The 21,879-nt window shown below is 40.2% G+C and overlaps 1 protein-coding gene across 17 annotated transcripts in view; it reads right to left on the minus strand.

The window, feature by feature from the left end:
• Nucleotides 1–21,879, minus strand: part of mycbp2 (MYC binding protein 2) — a 158,912-nt gene that overhangs the window by 129,966 nt on the left and 7,067 nt on the right. For all 17 annotated transcript variants that reach the window (XM_061879800.1, XM_061879795.1, XM_061879798.1 and 14 more), the window contains exon 2: nucleotides 13,695–13,770. In XM_061879800.1, coding sequence (XP_061735784.1) covers nucleotides 13,695–13,770 — 76 coding nt within the window. The remainder of the gene's footprint in view (nucleotides 1–13,694; nucleotides 13,771–21,879) is intronic.

Below are 21,879 nucleotides of genomic sequence, written 5' to 3' on the forward strand. Positions count from 1 at the left end.
ACGGCTTTGCTTTACACAGTAAAGCAGGGGTGTCAAACGTATGGCTCGCGGGCCGGATAAGGCCCACGAACAGGTTTTATCCGGCCCGTAGGATGAGTTTGCTAGCTATAAAAATTAACCTGGAATTTTTGAATGAAAGAAATAGCTGTTCTACATGTGTCTATTGGAGGTTGCAATAGCAATTCTTTGAATCTCTGTAGAACCCACGGCTCCGGAGCCGCATGCGGCTCTTGGATCACTCTGATGTGGCTCAGCTGCATACTTGCTGACACCCTGATTTTACCAGGAGGTTTTCCAAATTTCATTGCCTCTCGCAGAAATCTCCCCAGGATAACATTCTCAGATTTTCACCCAGCCAACAATATTAAGGCCGTGCCATGATGGCAATACCTAAAACGTCCTCTCAACCATGTCGCAACATTCGCTTTACTACTATGCCATCTGAGTGCCGGCCGGCCACATCTAGTGTGCGGCAGCTGACTCAAGCACAAGCGACTGCAAGGCATAGTTGTTCAACAGCCATACAAGTTACACTGAGGGTTGTGATATAAACAAATTTAGCACTCTTACTAATATGTGCCACATTGTGAACCCACTCCAAACAAGAATGACAAACACATTTCGGGAGAACATCTGCACTGTAACACATTATAAATGCAACATAACAAATACCCAGAATCCCATGCATCCCTGACTCTTCTGGGCTCCATTATACACCCCTACTACCACCCCCCCCTTCCGTGCGTCGGTTGAGGTGGGCGGGGTTTGGTGCTAGCGGGGGTGTATAATGGAGCACGGAAGAGTCAGGGATGCATGGGATTCTGGGTATTTGTTATGTTGCGTTTATAATGTGTTACAGTGCGGATGTTCTCCCGAAATGTGTTTGTCATTCTTGTTTGGTGTAGGTTCACAGTGTGGCGCGTATTAGTAAGAGTGTTAAAGTTGTTTTTATCACAACCCTCAGTGTAACCTGTATGGCTGTTGAGTAAGTATGCCTTGCAGTCGTTTGTGTGTGTCTGCAGAAGCCTCATACAACATGCGAATGGTCTGGTAAGCTATTTGTTACGGTTGTGTAGGGCGCTAAACGTATTGTCATCATAGCACGCCCTTATTATTGTTGTTTGAGTGAAAATCAGCACACAGCCGAGAGAAAGGTTGCTCTGACACCCGGCAGTCTCCCGGAAAAATTGAGATGGTTGGCAAATGTGATGACAAGCGGCATTCAGATAAAACTCGCACTAATATTAAGTTTTCATACTAAGGTGCGGGCTGTGTGTCTGAGACCCCTGGTTAATACATAGCACAAAGTAAAACAAATCTTTGTACGCTGTGTTATTTAATTTTGAATTTCAAAAGAGTCTTGTGGCTCCCATAGTTTTTCTTTATTTTGTCAAACGGGTCAAAATGGCTCTTTGAGTGGTAAAGGTTGGCGACCCCTGCTGTAGATGATGGTACATATGTACAAAATAAATCACATGATGTTTGTACATCAATCGAGGAAAATGATCAAACTACATACATGGCATACTGTAATTTGATTTTGATATTTTTTTTTATCTTGATAAATTGCAAATGAACACCATTGAGTTGACTAATGAACATAATCACATCATTCATTCAGAAAATATAAATAACGACAAATAAAGATAGAATACTATTAACAGCAACATGTAAGTGTAAAAAAACAACAACATTATGATTTGTACATTTTCAGAATGTGCTTCTTCTATATTTAAACACAGAAAACAATCTGAAGGTGTCTTTATTTTTAAGTTATCGTGCAGGGATTTTACCAGTCCGGCCCACTTGGGAGTAGCTTTTTCTCCATGTGGACCCCGATCTAAAATGAGTTTGACACCCCTGCAACAAAGCCTTGTTTATCGCTGTTATTTGGTTCCGTTCCTGACCGTGATCAGTGAATTTCAGCTAAGTAGGAATGATTATAAATCAAATATTTTCATAGCTAAAGCATAATAAAAACCTGATTACGACATAAATAATGTTTTTTTACCATTACAAGAGCCGTCTATACATGACAAAACACCCACATCGTAACCTTTATACTCTTTTACCTGTGTAGTCCAAGATAGTAATGTTGCCTGAAGCCGAGCCAATCAGTGGCCACGATACTGAACAGTGCACTTAGATTGGTTTGTTAAAGTTAAAGTAAAAGGCAAGGCAACTTTTTTTATACAGCACATGTACAACAATTTTTAAATTGAACCGAAATGCTTTACAGGTTAAAAAGCATAGAGCAAAAAAAAGCAAAACATACAAAGAACATAAACAACGAATGAGCTAAACAATATAGCAAAAGCAATACGGTAAAAGGAGTCGAATAAAAAGTAAAAAAAATTGCCAAATAAAAATAACAATAATAAAAGTGCCAAAGATTGTCACATACACTAGGTGTGGTGAAAATGTGTCCTCTGCATTTGACCCATCCCCTTGTTCACCCCCTGGGAGGTGAGGGGAGCAGTGGGCAGCAGCCGTGCCGCGCCCGGGAATCATTTTTGGTGATTTAACCCCCAATTCCAACCCTTGATGCTGAGTGCCAAGCAGGGAGGTAATGGGCCCCATTTTATAGGTCTCATTTAGCGGCTAGTACTACTAGAGTAATATTTTTTGTTTGTTTAGCCAATTTCCTGCTTCAAAACACTTATTTTTGACCAAAAATACATACACTATTTCCCCCAAAAATGTTGTAAAAATCAGCGATTGGGTGAATCCTCAAACATTCAGTAGAAGCACGATGTAGCAAGGAACAACTGTAGTCAATCAATGAACTCCTTCCTTATGCGTTTAATGCAGCCGCCATTGGTAGGGTAGTTGTTCACAGTGCAGATTTTTATGCACCTAATATCTCAATTCAATTAATTGCATCGTCTCCTATAGTAGTATACAAAAGCAAACAAATGCTGAGGTCTCTAATTTGCAGTAGGCCCATAAACACCTGTGGCTGTAGGCAACCTCCTGATGTATTTTTTTTTTATTAACTCCACAGGATGGCATTAGCTACATTTAAAGCATCATCAGTTTACAGTAAAGGTGGGTAGTAATTCCATACATTTACTCTGTCACATTAACTTATGTAACTTTTTGTATAAAGTGTACCTGCCAGTGTAGTTTTAATGAAACATACTTTTTACTTTTACCTGAGTATTTTTGTGAAAAAGAAACATTACTTTTGTTCTGTTACATTGGGTTTCAGAAGGCTACATGTATCTTATTCATTATTATAGTGATTTATAATCTATTGATTCCTGCCTTCAAAAAATGTCCTCCAGCGGGTACCGTCACATGATTCTGTTTCGCCAATCCAACGTACGCACTAGTGATGTTTGACTCTATTTAACCAATCAAACAGAGCCTGGCAGTCATATGACTGTACTGATACTACACACTTTAAATATGACATGACATCAGACAAGTCAGACTCTTCAATGTCTACTTGCAAACTAGGAAAAATAACATTTATATAATGCGCCGTCATCTGTGTCAGTAGAAATGTTCACATTTCAGCCAAATATAATTCTATTTGCAACCAGAGAAAACATGTTGCACTAAGTTGTTTTAGCTTTGCATATGTGCTAACATACGCACTATTATGACTATCCGACTAGTATCGGTGCTTTTTTTTTTTAGCACCGACAGAATCCCGCCGGTCCTAATGGGCACAAATTCACATAAAATCCTTAAGTGTCATATTAAGGTACCTGGTTGCGTTCGAGGTCACGCCCAGTTGACGACTCACTTCGCACTTTGGTACTTGGCGATCACTCCAGCAGACTCAGCCAAACTACCTCTAGGTCAGGGGTCGGCAACCCGCGGCTCCGGAGCCGCATGCGGCTCTTTGGCCACTCTGATGTGGCTCAGCTGCACAATCGCCGACCCCCCCCGATTGTTACGGGGGGATTCCGGTTCTCGGAGCCTCTTCAGGACATCACCTGGTGTCAACATTTTTCGATTTTCACTCGGACAACAATATTGAGGGCGTGCCATGATGGCTTTACTTTTAGCGCCCTCTACATTTTGACGCGTTTCACAAAATAAAGAAGACAATGGGAGCCGCAACCGTTCTCGCGAATAACCGCTGGGGGTCACCCATATAACTGTAAATAAGGGCGTGCCATGAAGCCATTGCCTTTAACGCCTTCTACAACATGTACAGACATCTTTCCAGTCCAGTAACATGTTGTATGTGGCTTCCGCAGATACATGTACACGACTGCAAGGCATACTGGGCGACACAGAGTACACTGAAGGTTGTGATATAAATAACTTTAACACTCTTACCAATATGCAACACACTGTGAACCCACACCAAACAAGAATGACAAACACATTTCGGGAGAACATCCTCACAGTAAGACAACATAAACGCAACACAACAAATACACAGGATCCTTTGCATCCATGACTCTTCCTGACATTATTATACACCCCCGCCCACCTCAACCGACGCACGGAAGGGTTGGGGGGAGCGGGTTTTGGTGCTAGCGGGGTGTATAATATAACCTGAAAGAGTCATGGCTGCATAGCATTCTGGGTAATTGTTTTGTTGCATTTATAATGTGTTACAATGCGGATGTTCTCCAGAAATGTGTTTGTCATTCTTGTTTGGTGTGGGTTAACAGTGTGGTGCATATTAGTAAGAGTGTTAAAATTGTTTATATCACAACCTTCAGTGTACTCTGTGTCACCCAGCATGCCTTGAAGTCGTGTACGTGTATCTGCGAAAGCCACATACAACATGTTACTGTACTGGCAAGCTGTCTGTACATGTTGTAGAAGTCGTCAAAAGCAATGGCTTCAAGGCACGCCCTTATTACTGTTATATGGGTGACCACCAGCAGATATTCGCGAGAATGATTGCGGCTCCCTTTGTCTTCTTTAATTTGTGATACAGGTCAAAATGGCTCTTTGAGTGGTAAAGGTTGCCGACCCCTGCTCTAGGTAATGTTGCAATTTCCAATGCCAACAAAGCAATTGACTCAAAAAAAAAAGCTCCAACGCAAGTAAAGTAAGGCTCCCCTTTTCTAAATATGTGCTACCTTGATGCTAATATACATAAGCGATTTTACATTGCCATGTTTTAACACCTCCAAATTTGTTAATGCAAACTACAACTAAGACGCATGTTACAATCAAACAGCGGGCACATAATACTGTAAGTATAATACTTACAGTTTTAACATTGCTCAAAAAGGTTCATTATGTATTTTTATTCAGATTTTTTTGTAATCAGACAATAATTTATGGAATTTTTACAATTTTTGCCATTCCATCTATCCAACCATCCATTTTCTACCGAGGGGGGTCACTGGAGCCTATCTCAGCTGCATTCGGGCAGTAGGCGGGGTACACCCTGGACAAGTTGCCACCTCATCGTAGGGCCAACACAGATAAACAGACAACATTCACACTCACATTCACACACTAGAGTCAACTTAGTGTTGCCAATCAACCTATCCCCAGGTGCCAGGTGCATGTCTTTAGAGGTGGGGGGAAGCCGGAGTACCCAGAGGGAACCCACGCAGTCACGGGGAGAACATGCTTACTCCACACAGAAAAATCCCAACCGCTGTATCGAACCCAGGACCTTCGTATTGTGAGGCAGACACATTAACACTTTTCTGGGAGGAAAAAAAACCCGTCCGTTGAGTATGGTTGACAGTTTAAAAATACTGACCAACTGAAGGGATTGGCAATTGCCTATAGAAAGTAATATTTTTTTCATGAAAATCGGTGTTCATAAATGACATGTGGACAAAGAGATAGGGCTGGGCGATATATCGAGGTACTCGATGTAACACGGGTTTATATCTGTGCGATAAAGAAAATGACTATATCGTGATATCCGAGTAAACCTTCTCACACAGTTGCTTTTAGCTGTGGGCATTACACTACAGGCTCTTCTCGCTCTTTCTTTTCCCTCCTCACAGAGACTTAAAACAAGCGCACCTTCTTACATACATCACATACTGTCACGCGTGCAACGTCACACGCCCTCCCGGAGTAGAGAGGTAGCTACATGGCTAACATTAGCTGTGGTGCTAACGGTGCGTTGCGAGTGGTAATACAAGAGAGGGAAGGTGCGAATCTGGTAACAAATGGAGTAAGAATTAATTCCCAAGAAAAACAGCACGTGGTGCATCGGTGGTTTGGCTTCAAGGGGGAATATGTTGAACAATTATGCGGCAAAAGCGTTGCTGCAAAAAGTAGCAGCACTGCTAATTTGTAACATCATTTGAAAAGTCACCCGCTGGAGAATGAGGAGTGCGTGAAACTGCATGTCAACATCTCTGTACGGTGCCACACCCACAAAATGCAGTAGCAACCATTTCCCCGTCAACACCATATGAAAAAAATAAATAAATAACAGAAGGAGATAACGTCTGCAGAGACCTACCACAGAACGAAGGACATACTCTATTTGATTTCCTATTATGCAGCTCATTTTTATTTGACAGTTTTTGAAATAGCTTGTGTGACATCAAGCACAAAAGTGCAATTTATTTGTTTTTAACTATTGGAGTGGCGTTCTGTACAAAAAAAGCATTTGTAATTTAGTGTTGCTTTGATATCTCATCTTAGTGACATCATGCACAAAAGGGCACTAATAGCATGTTTTAAAATGTCTCTGACAATCTTTCACTTTCTGTTTTGAAATGACATAAATGTTTGTGCCACTGCTTAATAACTGTTAAATAAATACACTTTCGCTAAATTGACTTAGTTGTGACCTCTCTCTCTGCATAAGTAGTTTAAATTGAGCATATATTAATACAGTATGAAGAAGAATGTTTTAATGTAGACACATAGAATCATCATACTGCTGTGATTATATGCATCAAGTGTTCATTCAAGGCTAAGGAAAATATCGCGATATATATCATGTATTGTGACATGACCCAAAAATATTGAGATATTAATAAAAGGCCATATCGCTCAGCCCGACAAAGAAAGCAATGTTTTCTATTTTTTTCACTTTCTTTTGCACTCCAAATTAATATCTACCGTAAGTTAAAAGCTGTATACAACCTATTTTCAACAACAGCAGCCCCTTTTCAATTATGCACTGCTTCCAATTACCACTCTGTCTTCTTTGCGCTTCAGGTGAATAAATGGCTACAATTATAGTATATATGGTAAGTCCTTGCTCAATATAGAAATTGGATTATTGCACTGCATTTGTCGTCTTTGCACTGCTTATAATTACATCATATTGAACAACAGCTCGCCAGACATCAGGGCAGCATTCATCAGCGATACAGATGCTCTTGTTCTGACGCCACTGCAAGTCTGCATTATTAAAGAGGCTGTCAAGAAAATGGGGAAGGGGGGGTTAGGGTTGGGGTTGGGGGGGGGGCTGCCAAGACAATGTCAGCGAGAGTTCTCCTGGAGGCTGAGAGCGAGCGGAGGACGTACAAATGCATCATGACGTCCATTGGCCGCTGCACGACCCACACTTTTACGCCGACTCGCCTTGAGCCGTGGGTCAGCAACCCGCGGCTCTTGAGTGACGCCCTATTGGCTCCCTGGAGCATTTTTAAAAAAGGACTGCAAATGGAAAAAGATGGGGGGAAAAATATTTTTTTTGTTTAAGGACAAACATGACACAAAACCTTCCCAATAGTTAAAAAGCCCACTGTTTAGTATGTTTCTGTGTATGCTTCACTAATGAGAGTAAAGTCGTTTCCTTTAACTTGGACACATTAAAAGCCAGTAATTTCCAGGAGTTATCTCACCTTCTCAGTAGCCTCTGATTTACTAATGGTTTCTAATGTTGTAAAAATGTGTAGAATCAATATTAAATTTCAATATTTCCGTCAACGAAGATTTGCTTCAGCCTGCGACACATCATCATTTTGATAGTAGGCTATTATAGCTAATATAGACACTTAAGTCATGTGTTTTCCTTATTATAACACTTACCGGTATATAAGACTTTCAAAGTAATTTTGATAGTAGGCTAATACAGCTAATATAGATACTTATAAGACTTTACATTTTTTGCGGCTCCAGACGGATTAGTTTTTTGGATTTTTGTCCAATATGGCTCTTTTAACGTTTTGGGTTGCCGACCCTTGCCTTAAGTGTACGCCTCCTTTTTCTAGCTTCTTTCACACAGAGATTGTGCAAAATTAGGGCTACAGCGAGAAATTCTGGCATTTAACTAAGGCTGGGCGATAAAACGATATCTACATATATAGCGGTTGACACGTAAAATCGATATCAATAAAAAATGTATTTGATAAAATGTAATTTTTCTTATTTGTCGGAAGAAACCAAAGTTGCTAAGCCAAGTTGGTTGCATGAACAAAAGCCTCACTCTCTGGTAACTGAGCAACACAGGAAGTGGGAGTGACACAGTAACATCAAAATCAGGTAACAGTGTTAACAAGGGTGTCAAACTCATTTTAGATCGGGGGCCACATGGAGAAAAATCTACTCCCGAGTGGACCGGACTAGTAAAATCAACGGCACAATAACCTAAAAATAAAGACAACTTCAGATTGTTTTTTTTGTTTAAAAATAGAAGAAGCACATTCTGAAAATGTACAAATCATAATGTCGTTGTTTTTTTACACTTACATGTTGCTGTTAATAGTATTCTATCTTTGTCGTAATTTATATTTTCTGAATGAATGATGTGATAATGTTCATCAGTCAACTCAATGGTGTTCATTTTCAATCTATCAAGATAAAAAAATATCAAAATCAAATTACAGTATGCCATGTATGTAGTTTGATCATTTTCCTCAATTGATGTACTAACATCATGTGATTTATTTTGTACATATGTACCATCATCTAAAGCAGGAGTCGCCAACCTTTACCACTCAAAGAGCCATTTTGACCCGTTTGACAAAATAAAGAAAACTATGGGAGCTACAAGACTCTTTTGAAATTCAAAATTAAATAACACAGCGTACAAAGTTTTGTTTTGCTTTGTGCTACGTATTAACCAGGGGTCTCAGACACACGGCCCGCACTTTAATATGAAAATTTAAAATTAGTGCCAGTTTTATTTGAATCCCGCTTGTCAACATCACATTTGCCAACCATCTCAATATTTCCCCGTGACTACCGGGTGTCAGAGTAACCTTTCTCTCGGCTGTCTGCTGATTTTCACTCAAATAACAATAATAAGGGCATGCTATGATGCCCTACACAACCGTAACAAACAGCTTACCAGAAGATTCGCATGTTGCATGAGGCTTCTGCAGACACACACAAGCGACTGCAAGGCATATTTACTCAACAGCCAGACAGGTTACACTGAGGGTTGTGATATAAACAACTTTAACACTCTTACTAATATGCGCCACACTGTGAACCCACACCAAACAAGAATGACAAACACATTTCGGGAGAACATCCGCACTGTAACACATTATAAACACAACATAACAAATACACAGAATCCCATGCATCCCTGACTCTTCCAGGCTCCATTATACACCCCCGCTAGCACCAAACCCCCCCCAACCGACGCACGGAGTCTGAGAAAGTTATCCTGGGGAGATTTCTGGGAGAGGCAATGAAATTTGGAAAACCTCCAGGTAAAATGGGGGGGTCGGCAAGTATGCAGCTGAGCCACATCAGAGTGGCTCCGAAGCCGCGGGTTCTACAGAGATACAAAGAATTGCTATTACAACCTCCAATAGACACATGTAGATGAGATGTTTCTTTCATTGAAAAATTTCAGGTTAATTTTAGCAAACTCATCCCACGGGCCGGATAAAACCTGTTCGCGGGCCTGATCCGGCCTGTGAGCCGTACATTTGACACCCCTGGTGTTAACTATCAAGTATCTTGTTGTCTCGCGGTGGATTCTTTGCACGAAGTGAGAAAAAAAAGTAAAAATGAGTGCTGCAGAGACCCAATAACTTGTTGATAAAACAGGAAATGTCACCTATACATTATTTAATATTATTTATAATAATAATAATAACAATAATTTTATGAAATGGACTGTTGTGAGACCAATGTGGTCTGTAAATTATGCAAGGCACTTTGTTACGTATTATTAAGCATTTCTTACACATTCCCTATTTTGCAACTTCATTTTAAAAGCGTTATTAAGTGTTCAATGTGATTTTAGAATTTTGTTTACATTGTTTGCGTGTTTTCCATGCTTGCGTTGACATTTCCTTTACTTTCTGCCTTAAAAGGCTGAGGGGATCATAAATAGGGATGATGTTTGTTAAGAAATTATCGATTTCGATGCCATTTTCGAATCCTCTTATCGAACCGATTCCTTATCGATTCTCTTATCAAATCCAGATAGATTGTTGTATATGGAAAAAAAACACCATACTTCGCTTAACAAAATCTTATTTTTTAAGAAAAAAATTAAATAAACAGAGCAAACACTGCCCTGGTCACGCTGGCTGTCATGAATGTCATCATCTGAAATAGGATAACATCAACATTATCTTAATTCACATTTTGCAAGCACTAGTTTATGAGACAGACCTGTAAACTCTGGAGTGGTGTAGGCTACAAGATACTGTTAACGTTATCAGACACATACAAAAAGGCTAACGTTAACATTACCATTAGCCACTGACTATGCTTAGGTAACGTTAGTCTAACTAACATTATTACTGCAGTCCTGGTTGACACAAAAGGTAACGTTATTTTAGCCTGAAGGCTACAAGTGAGCAGACATGGAAATGAACCGGCAGCAAATAACGTTAGTTACTCACCGGCACTATCACTGGGACAGCAGGTTGAAACAGAGGAAGAGGGGCATTATTCGTCATCTCTGTTGCTGCTTCTCCACGTGTCAAAGACACGTCACATTTCTGTAACCTTCGGGTTATGTACGGCCTGAACATGTTTCAACATGTTTGTTGTACTGCTTCCCTTAAAGGGGACCATTATCACCAAACCTATGAAAGCGTCAATAGATACCTTGATGTTGCAGAAAAAAGACCATGTATTTTTTTAACCGATTTCCGGACTCTAAATGGGTGAATTTTGGCAAATTAAACGGCTTTCTGTTTATTGGTCTTTTAACGATGACGTCAGAACGTGACGTCACCGAAGTAACACACCCGCCATTTTCATTTTCACATTAACACTAATGATGTCTCAGCTCTGTTATTTTCCGTTTTTTCGACTATTTTTTGGAACCTTGGAGACATCATGCCTCGTCAGTGTGTTGTCGGAGGGTGTAACAACACTAACAGGGAGGGATTCAAGTTGCACCACTGGCAAGAAATCTGCCGCCAGACCCCCATTGAATTTGCCAGAGTGTCTGCACATTTTACCGGCGATGCTAAGACAGACATGGCACAGAGATGTATGGATAACCTGCAGATGCATTTGCAACGATTAAGTCAACGAAATCACAAAGGTGAGTTTTGTTGATATTGTTGACTTATGTGCTAATCAGACATACTTGGTCACGGCATGACTGCCAGCTAATCGATGCTAACATGCTACGCTAATCGATGCTAACATGCTATTTACGCTAGCTGTATGTACATTTGAAACTAGATACCCACATTTAATGCGAAACAAACACTTACCAATCGACGGATTTAAGTTGCTCCAGTGTCACAAGATGCGAAAGTCCTGATCGTTTGGTCCGCACATTTTAGCGGCGATGTTACTGATAAGGCAGCCATGCTATGGGCCACTGTTTCAATACATGCGTAATCTGTTGAATCGCTTAAGCCGCTGAAATCCAAGTCTGAATCCGCTTAAGCCGCTGAAATCCAAGTCTGAATCCGAGCTAATATCGCTATATCTTGCTGTGGTATCCGCCATTGTTTGTTTGTATTGGCAGCACTGTATGACGTCACAGGGAAACGGACATTCGCATCGCAAATAGCGAAAATCAAGCACTTTAAAGCTTTTTTAGGGATATTCCGGGAGGTGTAAAATTTTGAAAAAAACTTCGAAAAATAAAACAAGCCACTGGGAACTGATTTTTATTGTTTTTAACCCTTTTGAAATTGTGATAATGTTCCCCTTTAAAGGAGAGCGAAGCCTGGCAATAATTGTAGATAGCCATTTCCTCGTCGTATTTCTTAGTAAAGTGAAGCCATGTCTTGGAGTGTTTTTTTCCGGTCCATTGTTGTTGCTGCTTCTGTATCTGCCGCCGAATGACTGCGCTACGTCATTTCCTGTGACGTGCCACAGGACATTTCCTGTGACACGGCTTTCGTTCTCAGGGATTCGAATAAAGAACCAAATCTTTTTCTTTACTTTAGTGGCTTTGATAACGGGAACCGTTTCTCAAAAAAGGGATTTGAATCCATGGAATCGGTTCTTTTCTTATCGAACAATCGGGAGAACAGGTTTTCGAACATCATCCCTAATTATAATCAAAGAAAGTTTTAAGGGTTTTTTTTTAATAAAAATGTTTACATTTAATAAAATACAATACTTATAGTTTTAACACTTCTTAGGTTGCAACAAAACCACACCATAAATTATACATTACTGCCTTGGACTTCCATTTATTCATTTTCTACCGCTTGTCCCTCTTGGGGTCGCGGAGGTGCTGGAGCCTATCCCAGCTGTACTCGGGCCTGAAACCGGGGTACACCCTGGACAAGTTGCCACCTCATCGCAGGGCCAACACAGATAGTGCAAATGTAATTGCAATTTAATGTCATACTTACAAATGATAATTTTGATGATAATAAACCAAAAAACAGCAACAGGAGAGAAGTTATCATATTCAGATAATTTTTAAATATTGCAATAAAAAATTTGATTTTCGTACCAAAAACAAGGAATAGCTATCAAAACACAGTGTATATACACAGGGCAGTATAGCTTGGTTGGTAGAGCGGCCGTGCCAGCAACTTGAGGGTTGCAGTTTCGATCCCCGCTTCCGCCATCCTAGTCACTGCCGTTGTGTCCTTGGGCAAGACACTTTACCCATCTGCTCCCAGTGCCACCTACACTATTTTAAATGTAAAAATTAGATATTGGGTTTCACTATGTAAATCGCTGAGTCACTAGAGAAAAAGCGCTATATAAATATAATTCACTTCACATAACAGTCCAGGGAATTGGTGAACTGTCCCCATCACTAAAGCTGGGCACATCTGTAATTGTGAACTGGGTTGATTTATTTTTACACATTTATGATGTGATTGATGTCAAAATGCTACTTAAAACAATGCCTTTACTGTAAATAAAGATGTATGGTGGGGTCAACGTGACCCTGGAACAGATTAATACTATTTACATCATTTCCAAAGGCAAAATACTTTTTGTGAAAGTTGAAGACTGTGAACATTGTTGATATTTTTATAACCACTGGATCAACTTGTTTACAAATACTCAGGCAACAAAAAGAGACGCCACCCCATCCTCCTTAGACAAAGTATCCCTTTTGGATGGAGGCGGTGGAGCCAGGCAACTGTTGCCATGGAGATGTGCAACGCATCAAGTCGCCCGGCAACAGGCCGTGCATAATCCCCCTCCTCCACCTGTGTGTTTTGTACTGTGCTTTTCGGCATCGCTTGAGGATGAGATGGTCAGCATTCGACGCTAAATATGTTGTTATAATCAAGCCTGCACTCTAAAATGGGATTATTGTTCAGTTCTGTGGTCCTTCAACAGTACGTTTAACTTCAACTGTGCAGTGACGTCTACAGTTTGACATAAACCACAGAAATGGCCGCCAGACAATGAATGACATATCAAGCCTCTCTTACCTTTGTCCTCGATTTCACTTTGGACTTGACTTTTTGTCGTCTTTTCAGCTTCTTCTTACTCAAAGCCTTCTTTCCCCTGAAATAAATCAGAGGAAAAATTGTTCATTCATAGATGTGTACGAGTCAAAAGCACCTGTTTGAGCATTTTACGAGGTGAAAAGCGATTATGCTTATGCTTTCAACGCAAATGAATTTTACATATAATGTTTGTGCTTTTATGGAAGCATTATTGAACATAAAAATCCTGGCTTTCCAATCATTTTTGTTGCCCACAACAAAAATTCATTATCGTGCGGGGCAGATTATTTTAATAAAATAATTAAATGTGTGTGTTTTTCCCTGTGAGTGTAAAATTTAGGACCACATAAAAAATATTCCAAAAATAGTATAGTGGTACTTCTGTTTTCATACGCCCTGGTTTCAGTATGATACAGTTTAAGGCAAAAATTTGTTTCGGTTTTCATACACAGGCTCGTTTATAGCACAAATAAACACATTTTGGTTATTCAGTCTCTGTGCTTTTTTGATTGGCTAATGCTGCAAAATAAGCCACCAAAGAGCCAAATACAGTTGTAGCATACAGTTTCAGCCTAATCAAGTTAGGACTGTGTTTTCACAGTGTCCCTGAACGCACCACACTGCTACAGTAAATGAAAAGTCTTCAAAAAGAGTAAAAGAGATGTTAAATGTTAATTTGTCATTTGCATGCATTTTGCTTTGTTTTCTGAATGTAAAACAATAACTGTTATCTGTAGAAAGTGTTTTGTGTTAAAATTGTGGATGTCTGAAATGGATTTATCAGATTTAAATTGTTTCCTATGAGAAAAATTGTATCAGTTTACAACGAACACTTTGATTAATGACGAAAATCTAATTAGTTTAAGAAATGGTGTGTAACAAGATAAACACCTTAAATCAGGGGTCTCAAACTCAATTTACCTGGATGCAGAAACTGGGTGAGGCTGGGCCGCAAGAAAGGATTTCTTAAAAAATCTAACATGCACTTTTGAATGAATTCACCTTCTATGAATGGTTTTCCCGCTCTAGCAAACTACTTGCCAACCCTCACGATTTTTCTGGGGGACTCCTGAATTTCAGTGCAACTCCTGACAATCTACCGGTGAGACCATTCACCTGAATTTGTCCCAATTTTCACCCGGCCCACTGCACTGCCTTTAACGTCCTCTACAACAGTGGTTCTCAACCTTTTTTCAGTGATGTACCCCCTGTTAACATTTTTTTAATTCAAGTACCCCATAATCAGAGCAAAGCATTTTTGGTTGAAAAAAAGAGATAAAGAAGTAAAATACAGCGTGGGACGGCGTGGCACAGTGGGAGAGTGGCCGTGCGCAACCCGAGGGTCACTGGTTCAAATCCCACCTAGAACCAACCTCGTCACGTCCGTTGTGTCCTGAGCAAGACACTTCACCCTTGCTCCTGATGGGTGCTGGTTGGCGCCTTGCATGGCAGCTCCCTCCATCAGTGTGTGAATGTGTGTGTGAATGGGTAAATGTGGAAGTAGTGTCAAAGCGCTTTGAGTACCTTGAAGGTAGAAAAGCGCTATACAAGTACAACCCATTTATTTGTTTATTTACAGCACTATGTCATCAGTTTATGATTTCTTAAATTGTATAACATTGCAAAATATTGCTCAGTTGTAGTGTTTTTTCTTGAACTATTTGGAAAAAAAAGATATAAAATAACTAAAAACTTGTTGAAAAGTAAACAAGTGATTTAATTATAAATTAAGATTTCTACACATAGAAGTAATCATCAACTTAAAGTGCCCTCTTTGGGGATTGTAATAGAGATCCATCTGGATTCATGAACTTAGTTCTAAACATTTCTTTATAAAAAGATAAATCTTTGACATCAATATTTATGGAACATGTCCATAAAAAGTCTAGCTGTCAACACTGAATGTTGGATTGTTGTATTATTTTTTCACAGTTTATGAACTTACATTCATATTTCATCCATCCATCCATCCATTTCCTACCGCTTATTCCCTTTGGGGTCGCTGGTGCCTATCTCAGCTACAATCGGGCACAGAAGGCGGGGTACACCCTGGACAAGTCTCCACCTCATCGCAGGGCCAACACAGATAGACAGACAACATTCACACTCACATTCACACACTAGGACCAATTTAGTGTTGCCAATAATTTCATAATAAATCTCACTTTCTCCTTGGCATACCTTCAAGTACCTCCAGGGGTTCGCGCCCCCTCTAGAAGAGGACTACTGCTCTACGACATGTCATCGCGCACGTTTTTTCATCACACAACCAATGTGCCGGCTCTGTAACATGTTGTATGAGACTTGTGCAGTACAACGTACGTGGCTGCAAGACGCACTTGTTCAACAGCCATACGGGTCACACTGAGGGTGGCCGTATAAACAAATTTAACACTCTTACAAATATACGCCACACTGTGAACCGACACCAAACAAGAATGACAAACCCTTTTTGGGAGAATTTCCGCACCCTAACACAACTTAAACACAAGAGAACAAATATCCAGAACACCTTGCAGCCCTGACTCTCTCTGGCTACAATATACAACACCTCAACTGACGCACGTAGGGAGGGTTGTGGGGGAAGAGGGTTGGTGGTAGCGGGGTGTGTATATTTTAGCCCGGAAAAGTCAGGGCTGCATGGGATTCCTGGTAATTGTTCTGTTGTGTTTATGTTGTGTTACGATGCGGATGTCCTCCTTAAAAGTGTTTGTCATTTTTGTTTGGTGTGGGTTCACAGTCTGGCACATATTTGTAACAGTGTTAAATGTTTTTTACCGCCACCCTCAGTGTGACCTTTGTTGCTGTTGATCAAATATATCTTGCAATAACACACATGCGTCTTGCATGGCCAGATGCAACATAAAACTGGGCTTGCACGCTGCCAGTTCAGGATGTAGGGGGCACTAAAGGCAGTGCCATTATTGCACTCCCTGAATATTGTTGATACGGCATAAATCGAGAAAATTGGTGCCGTGAAATTCAACCAATCCCCGAGAATAATGCATGGCCTCGCAACTTTGCCTAATTCACACAATTTCCACGTACATTTCGACCAATTTTCCATGTTTTCGCCAATCAAATTTGTCCCAGCAGCACTCAAATGCAACACTGTCTAACAAATCAATGTCTCCTTGCATCATAAAGGGTTATTTTCCCACAACTTTTTTTCAAATCCTGCTGCAAAATCCAGCGTTTTAGGCAACAACAATCACGAAAAAAAAACAACAACACTTGATTCCAAAGGGACTGATGATTACACCACTGCCCCTTCATCTGATTATTATAATTGTTTACCAACAAACTGATGGAAAACTTGCTTCGTAATCTGCAGCCATAATGACAAGCAGATAGTGACGTTCGGCTAGTGCATAATTTATTTCGAAAAGGGTATCAACTGGGGCGATATATCGATATACTCGATATATCGACATACTCGATATATCGCGGGTTTGTCTCTGTGCGGTATAAAAATGACTATATCGTGATATTACAGCATGGGTGTCAAACTCTGGCCCGCGGTCCAAATTTGGCCCGCCGTGTAATTTAATTTGGCCCTTGAGGCAATATCAAACTAACATTACAGCTGGCCCGCCGTTATTACACAGCAGCGGTGCCGCTGTAACACCGCAATTTCTCACACTTGCCAATCCTCACGAAGTTCAGTGCCCCTCCCGAAAATCTCCCGGGGCAAGCATTCTCCCGATTTCCACCCGGACAACAATATTGAGGCCGTGCCTTAGAGACACTGCCTTTAACATTCTCTACAACATGTTGTCACGTCCGCATTTCCTCCATACAAACAGCGTGCAGGCCCACTCGCATAATATATGCGGCTATTACACACACATAAGTGAATGCAAGGCATACTTGGTCAACAGCAATACAGGTCACACTGCGGGTGGCTGTATAAACAACTTTAACACTGTTACAAATATGCGCCACACTGTGAACTCACTCCAAACAAGAATCACAAACACATTTTGGGAGAACATCTGCACTGTAACAGAACATAAACACAACAGAACAAATACCCAGAACCCCTTCAAGCACTAACTCTTTCGGGACGCTACAATATATTTTGATATTTACCTCAGAAGGCTGCAAATAGAAAAGAGGCATTAAATGTGTATTTAAATTGTATTTGATATGCCATTGATATTTTTTTAATTATTATTATTATTATTTGAAACTCGATTTTGCATGTCACTATAAAGTTACTGTATATACTAAGCCTTGCTTGTTCAATGTGCAATGCAAAACTTGTTTTGGTCCCTATTAAAAGGTGAATTTGTTCAACCTTGGCCCGCGGCTTTTTTCAGTTTTCAATTTTGGCCCACTCTGTATTTGAGTTTGACACCCCTGTATTAGAGTATAGGTTCTCACGCAGTTGCTTTTAGCTGCAGGCATTACACTAAAGGCTCTTCTCACTCTTTGTTGTCTCTCCTTCTCACAGAGACATAAAACAAGCGCACCTTCTTACATACGTCACATACGTATACGCCCTCGCCGCGCAGAGGGGTAGCAGCATGGGTAACGTTTGCTGTGGTGCAAGTGGTAACACGAGAGAAAGAAGGTGTGAATCTGGTAACAAACGAAGGAAGAATTAATCCCCCAGAAAAACAGCACGGGGTCAATCCTCTGGCGGTGGTTTTGGCTTCAAGTGGGAATATGTCGAACAGACAACCGTAATTTGTCAAGTGTGGGGCAAAAGCGTTGCTACAAAAAGTAGCATTACTGCTAATATGTAGCATCATTTGAAAAATCACCTGCTAGAGAATGAAGAGTGAGTAGTCCGCATGTCAAAATCTCCGTTCGATGCCACACCAACAAAATACAGAGGCAAACATTTCCACATCAACACCATATTAAAAAAAATTGTCAACAACAGAAGGAGATAAGGTCCACAGGAACCTACCACATAGCGAAAGACATACACTATTTGATTTCCTATTATGCAGCTCACTTTTATTTGACAGTTATTTAAATAGCTTGTGTGACATCATGCAAAAAGTGCACTTTATTTGTTTTAAACTATTGTAGTGGCGGTCTGTATGAAAAGTGCACTTTAATTTAGTGTTGTTCTGATGTGTCATCTTAGTGACATCATTCACAAAAGTGCACCACTAGTTTGTTTTAAAATGTCTCAGGCAATCTTGCACTTTCTGTTTTGAAATGACATGATTGTTTGTGCCACTACTTAATAACTGTTTAATAAATACAGTTTTGGTAAATTGACTTAGTTGTGATTTCCCTCTCTGCATGAAAGGTTAAAATGAACATATATTATTGCAGTATGAAGAAGAATGTTTTAATGTAGACACATAGAATCATCATACTGGTGTGATTATATGCATTAAGTGTTCATTCAAGGCTAAGGCAAAATATCGAGATATATATCGTGTATCGTGACATGGCCTAAAAATATCGAGATATTAAAAAAAGCCATATCCCCCAGCCTTAGTACCAATGACAAAAATAGCTTACTGTAACAAACAATATTAAGTTATGAGTTACATTTTTTTATGTCAAAATTTAAATACATTTATCAACAAAGATAACATTTCTTACTTATGCACAATATTTCCAGGCTGTGTGAATTAATGTGGCGGGACAGATTTGGCCCGCGAGGCTTGAGTTTAACACTTGTGCTTTCAATAAATGTAAAAAATAAATGCACAATTGAAAGCTTAAATTAAAACAAAAAGTCATGCTGTGAGTAGAGCTTGACCCTTTTGTCCCTTTTGAACAATAATAATCCATTAAGACCTCAGAGGCGACTGAATAGAGTGCAGAGGCACTATTGAGTCAGTCTTAACTAGAAAATGTTTGAAATAACAAATTGTCATTTTTCTTTGTGTTTTTGCAATTTTGAATACAATCGAACAAAATAATCAAATAACTGAATTACCCCATTGTTGATCAAATAAATGTTGTGTAATACATCTGCCGTAATTCAAAGAGTGTGAGTAATTGAAAGAAGCGGTTCGATGACTTTGTCCTGTGCGGGGACTCAACTTTCTGTTTAGGTCTTAACTTTCTGTTTGAGTCCCAATTGCAACACAAGCATGTATAACACACTTTTCTGGCGCCTCGGTCAATGGACATGTCATGTGACTCCATGGCTGTCCATGTATAATTCTTCATTTCAAATCCGACGTGCATCCGACGTTGTATGCCGCAACACGTGTTGTTTTTCCATTCACACATGACGGACCCCTTAACCGTTAACTACAGCGCTTCCGGAAAGTATTCGCAGCGTTTCACTTTTTACAGCCTCATTCGGAAATGGAATAAACTCATTTTTGTCCTAAAAAAAATTACACCATAATGACAATGTTTCCAGTTTTTATTTTTATTTTTTTACAAACTAATCACAGTACGGCTGGGCGATATGGCCTTTTATTAATATCTTGATATTTTTCGGCGATACACAATACATATCTCAATATTTTGCCTTAGCCTTGAATGAACACTTGATGCATATAATCACAGCAGTATGATGATTCTATGTGTCTACATTAAAACATTGTGGTTCATACTGCATTAATATGTGCTCATTTTAAAATTTCATGCAGAGAGGGAAATCACAAATAAGTCATTTGACCAAAACTGTATTTGGTAAACAGTTATTAAGCAGTGGCACAAACATTCATGTCATTTCAAAACAGAAAGTGCAAGGTTGTCAGAGACATTTTAAAACAAGCTATTAGAGCACTTTTGTGCATGGTGTCCCTAAGATGACGTATCAAAACAACACTAAATTAAAGTGCACTGTTTTTACAGCACGCCACTACAATAGTTTGAAACAAATAAAGTGCACTTTTGTGCATGATGTCACACAAGATATTTCAATAACCCACCCATCCATCCATTTCCTACCGCTTATTCCCTTTGGGGTCGCGGGGGGCGCTGGTGACTATCTCAGCTACACCCGGACGGAAGGCGGTGTACACCCTGGACAAGTCGCCACCTCATCGCAGGGCCAACACAGATACACAGACAACATTCACACTCACTTTCACACACTGGGGCCAATTTAGTGTTGCTATCCCTACCGTCAATTAAAAATTAGCTGCATACTGTAATATGAAATCAAATTGTGTACGTCCTTCACTATGTGGTAGGTTACTGCAGACATTATCTCCTTCTGTTTTTCCATATTTGGGTCAGTACTGGTTGCTTCGGCATTTTGTTGGTGTGGCACCGGCCGGAGATGTTGACATGCGGAGTTTCAAGCACTGTTTATTCTTTAGCGGGTGACTTGTCGAATGATGCTACAAATTAGCAGTGATGCTACGGTTTGTAGCAATGCCTTTGCAGCATCCATTACATATTACGGTTGTCTGTACAACAATTTCCCGCTTGAAGCAAAACCACCGCCAGACGATAGATCCTCTGCTGTTATTCTTGGGAATTAATTCTTCTTCCTCCATTTATACCAGATTCGCACCTTCTCTCTCTCGTATTACCACTTGCACCGCTCCGCTTACACCGCCTGCCACTGCTAACGTTATCCATGCCGCTACTTCTCTGCTTGGTGAGGGCTTGTGACGTATGTAAGAAGGTGCACTTGTTTTATCACTCTGTGAGAAGGAGATACAAGAAAGAGTGAGAGAAGCCTGTCGTGTAATGCCCCCAGCTAAATTCAACTGCATGAGAATGTATACTCGAAAACTTAAGTTGGTCATTTTTTACATTGCACAGAGACAAACCCGCGATATATCGAGTATATTCGATATGTCGCCCAGGACCTAATTCACAGCGTTTGGTCAATACTTTCTTGAGGCACCTTTGGTAGAAAATTACAGCCTCAAGTATTTTTGAGTACGATGCCACAAGCTCGGCACACCTATCTTTGGGCAGTTTTGCCCATTCCTCTTTGCAGCACCTCTCAAGCTCCATTAGGTTGGATGGTAAGAGTTGGTTTCCATCCAGGATCTCTCTGTACATTTCTGCATTAGTCTTTTTCTCTATCCTGACTAGCCTCCCAGTTCCTGCCGCAGAAAAACATCCCCACTGCATGATGCTGCCACCACCATGCTTCACTGCAGGTATGGTATTTGCCTGGTTTCCTCCAAACATGACACCTGACATTTCACGCCAAAGAGTTCTATCTTTGTCTCATTAGACTAGAGAATTTTGTTTCTCATGGTCTGAGAGTCTT

The sequence above is a fragment of the Nerophis ophidion genome, linkage group LG19 (genome assembly GCF_033978795.1).
Source record: "Nerophis ophidion isolate RoL-2023_Sa linkage group LG19, RoL_Noph_v1.0, whole genome shotgun sequence".
Classification (NCBI taxonomy): domain Eukaryota; kingdom Metazoa; phylum Chordata; class Actinopteri; order Syngnathiformes; family Syngnathidae; genus Nerophis; species Nerophis ophidion.